Source organism: Triplophysa rosa, linkage group LG2 (genome assembly GCF_024868665.1).
Source record: "Triplophysa rosa linkage group LG2, Trosa_1v2, whole genome shotgun sequence".
NCBI lineage: Eukaryota > Metazoa > Chordata > Actinopteri > Cypriniformes > Nemacheilidae > Triplophysa > Triplophysa rosa.
The window spans coordinates 21,922,821-21,936,631 of record NC_079891.1 but is presented as its reverse complement, the minus strand read 5'-3'; the positions used below and the strand labels follow the sequence as shown (position 1 = coordinate 21,936,631).

The window sequence follows — 13,811 nt, the reverse complement described above, 5'->3', positions numbered from 1 at the left end:
ATAAGGAACGGCTGGCTCCGGCTGGGACTCCTCGGAGGTGGATCCCCAGGACGCACGCCTCCCCCGCTTGCCCACGAGGCTGGTGGACGGTGGAGAAGCTGCCGAGGATGAGGAGGATGGCGTGGTGATACCCACAACCCCGATCTGCAGGGGACCGTCCTCGGGGATAGCCGTCAGCCCTGTGAGAGGCTCCGCCATGGACATTCCCCTGGGCTCCTCACGATTCATCGCGAGTTCGACCTGGTCCGTGAAGCCCAGGTGTCTCAACCGGCGCATCTCAGCTGGCTCGAAGGGTTCATCGAGGCAGCTGTTGAAGATTACCTTCAACTCTGCCTCGGTGAACCCCGAGTAGCGCGCGGTGGACAGGAAGTCCATGGCGAAGTCCTTCACAGGGGTCCCCCTCTGGCGGAAGCCGAACAGGACGTGAGCCTGGCGGCTCCTGTACACCTCGTCCGACTCCATGCCGCCCGCTGGGTTCTTAGATTGGCTCGTGTATTCTGTCACGGATGGTGGCGTGGAGAACCCAATTGCAGGACAGCGATGAAGGGGTTAACAGACAAGACTTTATTTATAATAAAAACAGAAACTAAACACCCGCGAGGGGGTAAACAAAAGGTAACGAAATAATACAACGAGCAACAGGACCAAGACTAACTAAACAATAAACTAGACAATACTTTGACAGAACTAAACTAACACTTACTAAGACAAGTGAAACAGGACCACAGCAGACAAGGAGAACACGGACCGTAAGGCTAACATCCAACACTGGTAGCACGACGAACGTACACGATAAACAGTACACGCAATACACGAGCACAAGACAAAGAAACAAGAGGGTATTTAAAGGAAAGACAAACGAGGGATAACGACACAGGGCAGGTGTGGGTAATCAAACACTCAGGGAAAGATAACAAGGAAACGAGAGGAGCGGGGCCAATGACGAGACACTGGAGAGAACGTATATTATTGTCAAAAGGACAATAATATGTTTCTCTCCACACATAACCAAAGGCTTTGCCATGACTCTACTACAGGACCAAGAAAAACATGACTAAATGAAGCAGAGCCATGACAGAAGCCCCCCCTTTAATAAGCACCTCCAGGTGCTCACCAAGGGGTAGACGGACGAGACAAGACCGACTGAGACAGTGACATGAACAGACAAAACATGGAGAACAAAATCAGTGGCAGACAAGACAAAATAACAATGGGACTAGGGTGGGACATCAAAAATAACAAACATGGGAGGGGGGGTGGGGCCAAACAAGGGCCCATAGGGGGCAGTCCATGGGGGTGGGGAGAAGTCCCAGTCCCCGGCTGCGCTCGAAAAGGCAGAGCCATGACATAGTCAATGTTGCCCCAGAAATGGCTGACATTCTTTTAAATATCTTTTTTTGTGTTCAACAAAGAAAATTACTTGAACACCTTGAGTGTGAGTAAATGGTGACCGAATTTTCATTTTTGGATGAACAATCCCTTTAACTTCCAATTAACAGCATAACATTTGACCCAGTAGCCACATTTCTCACTTTTTATCCCTTGTTTGATCAAACAGGACGTAACCTTATGGAAAAAACTTTATATCAACCAATGCAAAGTTCACTCTCTATCATAACACAAATCCAGGCGCCCCACGGCACCATATTTACACTACACACACCCAGCGCGAATGCCCTTGTGGCTGAGAGCAAACCGCTCGTATTTTAAACAGTGCTCTGACCGAACTCCAAAATGCTCCATCCATCTTACGCTGGGCACTTTCCAGCGCTGCTATAACAGGAAGAGAGTCTTTTCGAGTGACTCTTCCTGAAGCGAAAAACGTTAATGTGTAGGTATGCATCTTTAAACCTTAAATGGAAGCAGATGTGGGTGTGGAATGAAAGTTTACATAGGGCTGTAATCAGAGCGGGACTCTTTTATTCCTCTGCTTGATTTACTTCTATTTTCCTCTGCAAATGAAGAGGTTGTGCTAGCGTCACACGGGCCGCACAGCTGAGAGTGATTAGTGTTAGCTGTAGTGCTAGTATTATCAGATTGGTACGGCTGTCGGCTGCTCAGAGGACAAAAAAAGTGAGAGTGAGAGCGAGAGTGAGAGGGAGGGGGGGGAGATAGCTATTTCTGAAAAGAGCCGGAACTATTTAAACTGTTCATTACTCCCTCTAATGATCTCTTTGCAGGCACTCTCCAAAAGGATTCAGCTGAGATTCATCAAATAGAATAGTTTCATACTCAGGTTACTGGATGACCCCACATCAAGAGGTCACAGTTTGTGTTTAGCTGCTTACATTCACACTCTTCCATGCACATTTTCTGTACTCCTAATGTGTCATCTCCACCCAAGCACATTTTAAACTCTCTCATGACACTCTGCTCATCTCTATGCAAACCATTATTTCAATAATTTATTACTGTGCAGGATGTAAACTGTTGCTATGGTAATGAGGTCTAAACCTCAGAAGGAAACTTAAAGGGATAGTTCACCCCAAAATTAAAATTCTGTCATCAACCGACAAACAGCGGTTCCCACTGACTTGCATTGGTTTTGTGTCCATACAATAGAAGTAAATGGGTACCGCAGTTGTTCACTTACCAACATTCTTTAAAACATCCTCGTTTGTGTTCTGCAGAACAAAATAAGTCATACAGGTTTGAAAACACAAGAGGGAAATGATGACAGAATTTTCATTTTGGGGTGAACTGTGCCTTTTAGACATAAATTTTATTAATGCCATCACAGCAGTAATCTGTTTACCGCACTCACGAGTCACTGCTTTTTTGTTACTGTGTCAAGTTACCGTGTTGGGATTGTCTTTAACATCCAAGTGACATCACTTTGAACTACTGCCAGTTTTTTCTCTCTCCTGTTTCCTTCCAGCTGCTTTTACAGTGATCCTAGTATTTTCCAGGAGAAGGTGGGCAGTCCACCATTAGTGCTGCTCTTTCAGGGCAGCGATACAAATGGGGCAGGTTATGTGAAACCAACCGTCCAATCCACAAGAAAGACATCTGTACTGTAGCTGCTTGTGGAAAGAAAGAAATGGCTGTAAAAGGTTTTTAGTTTCTATAACCACATTAATTACTGTAGCTTTTGTTATTGTATTATTTCAATTCTCTAATGTGGTGTTTGGTTAAATCATAAATATAGTGAATCTTGTTTAAATAGTAGATAGTGGTGAGAAAACATGTCTGGAGGAAGATATTGGAATTTATAGACTACTTGTTGTTGCCATCATTGATTTGCAGTTTCTTATATTGGATATGTTTTTATTTTTCTATTTGGAGGACAAGAAAAATACAAAGCAAAATACAACAGACTTAAATTATGTATGATGTTGAGAAATAAAGTCCCATTAGTGGTGTTTATTACTAAGAGGAGGCAAAATGGATGGTACATGAAAGTAAAAAGACCTTGAAGAGAGGGGTTTGTAACAAAAGAAAAGACTTTAGTATAAAGAGAATAAAAACAACGAGCAAGAGAGAATGCCACACGACAGACGTCAGCAAAACATTAGGCAAAACAGCAGTATTTAGTCAACAGTCTACACCAATTTCACTGCACACATTGAAATCACACCAGACAAACATGTGTTTGTGTGTATGGGTTTGTGTGTGGCCCTTTGAAAGCACAGAATGATTATTTTATAATTCCCTGCCACTTGAGAAAAAAATGTTTTCATTTCTTTGCCTGCACATGATTAGGGATTTTTCATCAAAGCCATTGTCTGAGCACAACATGTCTGTTTGCTGGAGTCATTTGTTGCTTATTTGGGAATCAAGTACTTTGTGGTTTATTCAGCATGGGAAAGGATTTGTGTAACTTTAGGTACATTTCATGGTTTGAACTAACTTTGTCAGCACATGCAATATCACAAAGTTCAAAGTACGTACTGTAATATAAACCATTTTTTTGACAAAGACGTAATTCAGATATGCAGAGTTTTCAATGTCACATTACTGCCCCAAATACACACTTTTAAAAATCACATCAGATATCAAATATCCCTATTATATACAGCATATAACTCATAATCATTGTGCACGTATTACACAATTCTTAAATGCAATGCACATTAAATGCAAAACGAAAACAAGTACTGTATTATTCTCAGCATGACATGACTGTATGCAGTCTCCACCATTAAGGTCCCAAGGCAGGCGATAGGCCAAGGAGGGGTGTGACCTGCGCATCCCTCTCTCTCTTTCTCTCCCACAATGTGCCTGACACACAGACACACTCTGGCTCACTGCTTCTTGCGTGTGTTTGTGTGTCTGGCATCGACGTTTTAGGAACCTTTGCTAAGCTTTGGTGACCCTGCTTTCATAACCTGTCACTTTAACGAACATAAAAGGACCACATACTGTAGAAACCCCTGAAAAAGCCTACTCTTATATTGTAGATATAAGAACAACGGGTCGATACATGTGCGATATGCTGCAAACCCGTTTCTTCACTGTGTGTTTCTTTGAGAAAGTGCTGCGCATCCATAAGCCTTTTTTTATAAACTATCATCAAAGATACAGCGCTCTGTGTGCATCTCCTTCTCATGTTGAATACCAGGAGCCCCCTCTTGGCTGATCAAGGGGAATCCCGATGGTAAAGTGGGTTAGTGCCGTTTGGAGGCTGATGGCTTTGCGCTTAATGGACCATGACGAGCGTTTGCGCTCTCACAAACCACAAACCCCTCCGAAATATCCCCAGCGACAGCCTTAAGACCCACAATATGCCGCTGGTCCACATCAAATCCTTTTCAGGCTCATCCAAAAACAATCTGAGTAAAATGCACCGAAATCTTAGAAGCCATGCACACTGCTGTCATAATTTGCAACCCGACCATCCGGTAACCGGATGATGCGGTGTTCTCCAAATGCCCACTCCTCACATTAAACCCCTTCCCCCTTATTTCAACTCACCTCGTTATTTCGAAACTGCAGCCTTTCCTGAGTAAAAGGGCTCTTTTTCGCATGATCCCCGCGTTCTCTCGCCCCAAGTACATGTTAATATCCGAATTCATTGTGGTTGATAGCAGGGCGCACTTAAATCACCGGGTCCTGACTGCACGGGTAGACAGACTGAAGCAGCGCCACCGCTGACGATGATGATGCGGCTCCGGACCGCGTCTGGCGAATGGAGAAACGGGAGAGAGCGCACAAAGAGAGAGAAGGGGAAAATGAGATCAACAGCGGGTCCTCCTCCACGGACCACGGGAAACGAAAAGTGAGCCTGCACACACTTTCTGGGGCCAAAGACAAAAATGATTTAAGTTGATAAAACGTGCACAATGCTGGGGAAATACTTCTCCAGCACCATCCAAACCGGCTGCGTTGGATTGAAAGTGCGCAACAACACACCAAGAATAGTCGATATAATCTCCGGGTCGATCCCCCGTTCTCAGTTCTTATGGGATGTGTATCGGATCTGTAAAGATCAGTAATACACCGCTCCAGCCGGAGAGTCTGCGCGGTCCTAATGTCTACCGAGAAGAATGGAGGAAAATACTTTTTACAGGGCGGTGACTAATGAACGAACCTCATGCACTGACGTTTTTCTATGCGAGAACCACTTGAGACATTTCTCAAAATATATTGTTGGTCTTCCAGAGAAGAAAGAGTCATATACATTTTTTTGGATGAACTCTCTCTTTGGTTGTCAAGCATCCAAATCTAATAAAAACGGCACTGAAGTGATTATGACATGTCTTCAGTTTAGTCTGTTTTAGTTGTGTCAAAGCAGATCTACAGAACAGTGCTTAACATCACAATGGAAAGGACAAAACTCCCTAAGATGTTTAGATGAAGAGCGAGAAAAACCTTGAGAGAAGCCAGATGGGGGAGCCCAACCTTTTCTGGCAAAACAAAGTACAATAAATACCACACTGCCAAATAGTTACATAACTTGATAATACTAAACCTAAATGTTCTTTGAATTAATCATTGAAATGAACTTAATTTATGTTTGCAACCATAAAGAGACAGGATAGATTCTACCCCTCTCTTTGCAATAATATGCCAGTGTGGAAATGTGTTTGTTGGTAAACTACAGTATGATGAGATGGTATTGTAACTCATATTTTTCTCATATTTTTCTAGTGCTAATTAATAGGCATTGATCCATTTTGACCATGCACATAATTTGTCTGAATAGATTAACAGGTATGTCTGACATCGTTACACAGTAATTCTTCGAGCGTTACTGGAAGAATTGTCTGAGCATTTGGCCTATTGGCAACAAGACTCATTTTTAAATTTTAAGATGATTTTAAATTGCTCTGTAGGTGTTTTTGTGTTTAGATGTTACTCTCTGAAGACTGAATTATGTAGATCTGCATGCCAGTACATATACAGTATTACCATCTCAGCATATACTGTACTGTACAGTACACTATATGCTTATATAAAGGGTATTTGGTCAGTTTTTGTAAACATGTATCATTTTTTGTTCTTTTTTTCTTTTACATTGACCTGTTTTATTTTTTGCAAGAATTAAAGCACTTGAATGCCTTAGCTGTTTTGTAATGATTACAGGCATGTCAACAAAGCTTGACTGATTTTGACTCACACTGAACATGGATATAGACAGATAAACAGAAACACAGCGAGTGAGAGAGAAAAGAGACGGAGAGATTTTAAAGAGGCCAGCTGTGATCAACTTGGCATAGTGGTCTCAATACAGTAATGAAAAGGCATTTGAACAAATAGAAACGACACAAACACATGCAAAAGAACCTGGCGACAGTAACACCCAACAAACTCTATAATACTATGTATTTTTTCATGATAAAGAGAGAAATATGGTGTCCAGTTTTGCCATGTATGGACATAGCTGTCCAGATGGTAATACTGTGTACATTTCGCTCACTGAAGGAGAACGTGTGGAGGAGAATGTGCGTCTGTTTGTAGGACTTGGCTGGGTAACGGCATGTTGATTTCTCTGTTTCTCAATGTCAACAGGACTAATTTATGTGTGCGTTGTGTGCTATAATGGCAGAGAAAAGATAATGTTAGCGCATTTTGTGAGGCAATATCATTATGGTTCTTTTTCTCAAAATTATTTCATAGAAATTCCATAATCATGCTTTATCTGGTATCAAATCACATTAGTGCATGCTGATCAATTTAGGCTTCACATGCTGTTTTCTGCTTCCAATCAGGGGTATTCTTCTATAAGGGGCTGTCTAAATAGCACAAAGAGATGGGGGGTTGCTAGCAAACAAAAAAAATCACCATTCATGAATTTGACGGAGGGTTGCCCTGGATACGTCAATGGGTACGTCTTATCAGCTGATAATAAATGTGACTCTGATGAATTGAAGAGCACAGTATACGTGACAATTTTGCGCTGAGATCTTAATTAGCTGTAATGGGACCACCAGAAAGCAGACAATGAAATAACGGAGAGAACAGACCAAAAGAAAAACATTTAATTCATTAAGCAGAACAAATGTCTGTGTAAATAATTTGTTAACCAATTCTGAATTAAAATAAGAAGCAAAAGCATGTTTTGTCTGTGAATTGCTTTGATAATTATCAAAACATTTTTTTTAAGGCATAGCTGAATGAGTCATGTAGGTCCAGCTGGAATGCGGAATTGTGCTAAGCTCTCTGTATGCAGCTATACAAAAAAAATAGTCTAAGTGTTAAAAACCTCACACACACTCTTACATCCGCACACATACACATAAATGCATAATCCAAATTAAAATTTCCACTGGTATAGGGTGCGTATGTTTTGATGTTCTACCCAGGGTGCATTTTTTGCTCAGTCTTAAATTTAATCCTTGAACCATAACACGCACGCACGCACGCACGCACCCACACACACACAAGCACGCGCACGCACACACACACACACACACACACACACACACACACACACACACACACACACACGCACACACACACAGGGTACATTGTGTCCCTGGGGCATCTGGAGGAAAGATGAGAGCTACTAAGAGATTAATTAGACTCACTTCAATAAGTAATTTAGATTCGCGCACACACTCTCATTCCCTCTTTTCTCCCTCCCACTCTCCTCTTCACCTCCTACCCACTCCTGGCAATACCATTTACATTAGTTTCATCTTACCAGAACTTTCCTGTCTGTTATGCTTCCACCCCTTCCTTCACATCTAAAGTGATCACTTTAAGCATGTCGCCATAGCAACCGTGTACACATTGGCCATCATTGACCCATGCAGCTGGTCACTGTGAGCAAACAAGAGTTTTACTTTATTGTGTGATAAGCCTATTGCTGGAGGGGCATACATGAAAGTTAATGAAACAGTCACATGAAAATGAGAATATGCTTAATGAATTTTGGCAGTGGAGATGAAGCGGACATACTCATGAATAAAGGGGGCCAGTGAACTATGGAAAATCTAACGTCTACCCAGGGAACATCAAAAATGCATTTAACATTTTTATGACAATTAACATGCAAACACCACAATAGATTATACAAGAGTGAAGAAAGAAATTGAAGAAATTGATATATAAACTAAAGAAGAAACATACAGGTGGAGATTTTTCTGTATCCATAAATGAATGGATGGATGGATGTTGCAGTTCTTTCAAATTTTAGCATACAAAGATGAAAATAGGCTAATATAGGAAAAGCATTGTTCCAAGTATGAAATTGTGCTTGAAGTAAACTAAAAATGCAACTATGAGTCAAAGTAAATAATAATATAATTTAAATAATATTAATAAATACAATTATTATTATTGATAATAATAATAATAATGATTAATTATTAATGTTATTAGTATTATTATTTCAGTAAATGAAATGTACACATACAACATCACCTTTATGAGTGCATGTTTTATTGTTGCTCTTTTACACATGCACATGCACACACACACTCACACACACACGCACGCAGACACACGCACGCACACGCACACACTGCGCCATGTTGAATACTGACTCTTGGCCAAAGTGCTGATACTGTATATCAATCATTTGCGTTTTTTAACATGCAAGAAAACTGAACAAAGATTTGCTTTACAGTACTTCTTAAGGAAGCTGTTTCTACTTGTGTGTCATGTGTTTATGACCATGAGAATAACATGGTGTCTTACACAGTACCATGGGCAAGGAGATGTCCTGAGGGTTCCTGGAAAAAAGTTAAAATTTTGTTAATTGTATCTTGTTAAATGTATCTTTGCGATTACAAACACTTTACAATAAGGTTCCATTTGTTAAAAGTTACAGTAACTAAAGAAGCTAATGTGAACTTACACTGAACAATACTTGTGCGGCATTTATTAATGGTAGGCTAATAATTAATTGGAAATGTTTTAAAATGTCTTCATCATTCATTTTCTTTTGATATAAATGTTGTTTATCTCTACATGTTTCTCTGTGCCCTTTAGTCTTGATATGAAAGTTCATTAACAACTGTATAGTATCATGCAATGTAAGTCGCTCTGGATAAAAACGTCTGCCAAATGCACAAATGTAAATGTAAAAGCATTTTTAAGATTACACTCTTAAAAAGGATGTGTTAAAGGGATGCTTCACCCAAAAATGAAAATTCTGTCATCAATTTACTCACCTTTGAGTTGTTACAAATCTGTATAAATTTCTTTGTTCTGGTGGACACAGAGAAAGATATTTGGAAGAATGCTTATAACCAGACAGATTTTGCCCCCCATTGACTACCATACAGATTTTGAACAACTCAAAGGTGAGTAAATGATGACAGAATTTTCATTTTTGGGTGAAGTATCACTTTAATATTAACACACTGTTTGCTTTATGCTATTTAACACAATATATGTTGTTTTAACATATTTTGCGTTGATTTTGTGTAAAATAAAAACCCAGCATTGGGTCAAAAAGGGACGAACCCAACCGTTGGGTTGTAAATTAACCTATTGTTTCAACCCAAAATGCTGAGTTATTTCAACCCATTTTTGGGTCAAATATAAACCATTTGCTGGGTTAATTTAACCCAATGGCTGGGCTCGACCCTTTTTGACCCAGTGCTGGGTTAAAAATAACCCAGCATTTTTTAGAGTGTAAAATTATAAAAACCCTTATCAAGAAGCTCTCTTGTCAAGAATCTACAATTTTATTTCATAACTGTTTAAAATAAAATATCCACTACAGAGTAAATTATCAATCTTGGTGGCATTTGTTCATGCTGATTTCAAAAACATTCGATTTATGTAAACTCCCCATAGGACAAGTTGACCATGTTAAGTTTGAGAAGCCAACAAGTTTAACAGTGTAAAGACGTCAGAATGCATGAAATAGCATGTTACCACCGCTTTAAGGTCAAAAGATGACTGTTCAAATACAGCTTTATCGCATTTTTGTCTTTGTTAAAGATGATAACCAGCTCTTAAAAGAAAGAGGGAGAAAGAGAGAAAGAGAAAACAGGGAGAGAAGAAGCGCGAGTGAAAGACATGATGCATTCAGTTATGCACCATCTGCTACATTCAGACAGCCGTGCTATGAGATTAAATTAAGGTCACATCATACTCTGGCTGGCTTTTTTGATGCCATATACACACACATGAATGCAGGCCCTCATACATCTCATGCATTGTGTCATTTTGAAGTGTGCGTTATGAGTGTGTGCTGGAGGTTGAACTATTGTCCGATGTGTATTAGTCTTATAAGTAGCTACTGTATAATTTTCCCCATGGGAAGGTCACCATAGCAACATGAACACTTATAATGAAATGTGTGTGTGACTTTGACTTTTCGCTTTGACTTCTCATATAGCGCTATACATTATATGACGTGAATACTAGGCAGCCAGTTTGATCCATGTGGCAAGAAACTGAACCAAATGACAAACAATGTGGAGTTTTATGTTGACTGATTTCTTCTATCAAACACCTATGCATTTCTAATTCCACAGTTTGTGTGAGATATATATAAGTGTAAACAAGTTAGAGAAATACAGTGTGATTCATTCATTTATAGAATAATGATGGTTCTTGTTGTTGACTAAACCTCTGGAACAAATAAAATTCAGATCGGCTCTTTCCTAAATAGATTTTGTTACTAATAAAATAACTTGTACGACAGCTTCACTCGCTCTTTCTGACACATAAATATGAACAGACACAAATAAACAGGACTGTGCACCACATGCAGCGCTTTCTGAGTGCAGCAGCAGCAGCATCGAACACCATTTGTGGATGTGGTCTAAATAGAAAATTGTACAGCAACTCCCTCCAAAATCATGGCCAGGGGCACAGTCAGGGGCTTAGTTAAACTAAATTAATAATGCCCCTGCAACTTCCCCATTAAATAGCCATTCAAATAAAGTTTATGTATTATATTATACAGCCTGATAAACTAAACTAATAATGTACAGTGTTTACAGAGTCAACTGTAGACAATTGGCGTTTTGAAACGTTGGTACTTTAGTGAATTGGTGTTATACAGTGTCATTGCAGTTTGTGAACTCAAGGTGGAGTAGTATACTTTTACCTCTGCAGGGAGCAGATGATGATGCCATGACCACTCCACTCTAATCTGTTTACATTGTTCTCAGTAATAAACTTATCTAACTACTGTACCCCTTTAAAAAGATGTAAAAGTGCTAAGGTGGCTTATTTTTCTGACTGTTGTTTAGACCTGTGTACTTCTCTCAACCTCTGTCTATGATGATGTTGTGTATGTGTGTAACACCCTGACACAACACACTCAAAGTGAGAAAGTACATTTCCAATCCGCTAAGAACTGCTGCATTTGCATTTTCACAACTGTTTGTATTTATTTGCAAACACACGCACGCACACACACACACACGCACGCACACACACACAAAGGGAGAGAGATTACATAACATATCCTGTATACCTTTTCCATTTGTGAAAGAAAGTATAAGAACTTCAAAACTATAAACGCTGTTTCCTTTTTACATCCCATTTGTCATTGTATTAATTGTGGTTAGAAAGAACAGGCATGTATACAAACGTTTCTTCTCACTTTATATACAGTATGCATGGAGACTGACTGTCTATGAGGGGCCGTGTAGGCCTTAATTATTGAAACGACTCTTACAAACACTAGTGAAATAAAACCATCGATCGAACTTAGTGAAATTCATTCATACGTATTACTGAAACGACTCTTACAAACACTAGTGAAATAAAACCATCGATCGAACTTAGTGAAATTCATTCATACGTATTACTGAAACGACTCTTACAACCACTACTGAAACAAACACATCGATCTGCAATAGTGAAATTCGTTCATACATATTAATGAAAGGCATCTTACAAACACCAGTGAAACCATATGTATTACTGAAATATAGTGATAGGAATTATGATTCATTTGAGTGATTCGTTCTTTTTCAGTTCGTTCACCAAAATGATTCGTTCAGATTCGTTCACTGATTCGTTCAGTGTCCATTTCTATAATACGCCAGCAGGTGGCGAAAAAGAGTTGTGTTATGTCAACGAACGTATTAATGGACGTATAAACTGATTACAGGCTTTATTAAAATGTGTCTCTGATCTACACATTAAATAAATAAAAATAAGTCTAAATAAGATGTTCAGATGACCAACGCACAAGGTTTTTCTGCATAATTAAAAAGTTAACTGCTTGGTCATTTACACATTCATAAATCTGGGATTATGTTAAACGTGAAGTTTATGTATTTTAAATAAACAAGCGTGCAAAGTAGCCTACCTGTAACTGCGCTTTGCATCCGCTTTCTGCTGATTGCTGAACGAGACTCACATGCTAAATGACGGACCTACAGTGTACACTCTCGTTCAATTCGTTCATTCCGTTCATGAACGACATGTACCACTTCGTTCAATTCGTTCACGAACGAGATCTCTCTCTCTCTCGTTCAGACTCAACAGCGACCTGGTCAGTGTGGGCGTATTCGTTCAGTGGAAGATCTAACCAATTACACGTCCCTTCACAGCCGGAACTGGAATGCTATTTGCTGACGTGACGCGAATGAGAGCTAACCAATACTTTTTTGTTTTACAGTTTTTAGAGAAGTGCATGACATGAATTAAACGTAATGAAGTCGTTTTTATTTGAAAGAATAATAAATGATACAAAACGCACACAAAACACCAGCTCGTTCACGAACGAGAATCAGCGGGTCTCGTTCAGACGCAAACACAGGCTCGTTCAGTGAAGGGCGTATTCGTTCAGTACATTCAACCAATCATATGCTTTGTCAAAGCTCACTCTCGAACGCCATTGGCTCGTGCTTTAGACACTCTTTTAAGCCAAGACGCTCTGTGCTCGAGGGAGAGATTTCAGTGAACGAGAAATATGAGTCATTGCATTTCGTGAACGAGAACGATTCGTTCACTTAAAAGATTCGTTCAAAAAGAACGATTCGTTCACGAACGAAACATCACTACTGAAATACCTTTTACAACCACCAGTGAAACAAACACATCGATCTGCAATAGTGAAATTCGTTCATATTTATGAATGAAAATCCGTTCATGTGCATTACTGTAATCTTTTACAAACACTAGTGAAATTCGTGCATATGCATGCTAAAAAGCCTCTTATAAACACTGGTGCACCAATGAGGCAACATTTCAGGTATAGCTGATGAAAGATTTCAGTGTAGTTGATGAGAGCTTATTTCACTGGAAAAGGAAGCTGCATCCGCGCTTCCGTTTAGTTTGGCGCGCGTTGATGATATGTCAGCGAACAGGAACCTGTCAGATGCAATTAATTTACTGAGTAATATTTTACAATCGCCCGCGCTACCTTCTCTAGCTTCGACTTTAAATCCACAACAAACTTTTAACGTTAGTGTGCCCATAGGCGTAATTTGCGGGTGGACGGGTGG

The 13,811-nt window shown here is 39.8% G+C and overlaps 1 protein-coding gene across 1 annotated transcript in view; it reads right to left on the bottom strand.

The window, feature by feature from the left end:
* garnl3 (GTPase activating Rap/RanGAP domain like 3) overlaps positions 1-5,443 on the bottom strand; it is a 74,077-nt gene extending 68,634 nt beyond the window's left edge. The window contains exon 1 of the mRNA XM_057350711.1: positions 4,915-5,443. Coding sequence (XP_057206694.1) covers positions 4,915-5,015 — 101 coding nt within the window. The 5' untranslated portion in view covers positions 5,016-5,443. The remainder of the gene's footprint in view (positions 1-4,914) is intronic.
* Between the last annotated feature and the right edge of the window lie 8,368 nt (positions 5,444-13,811).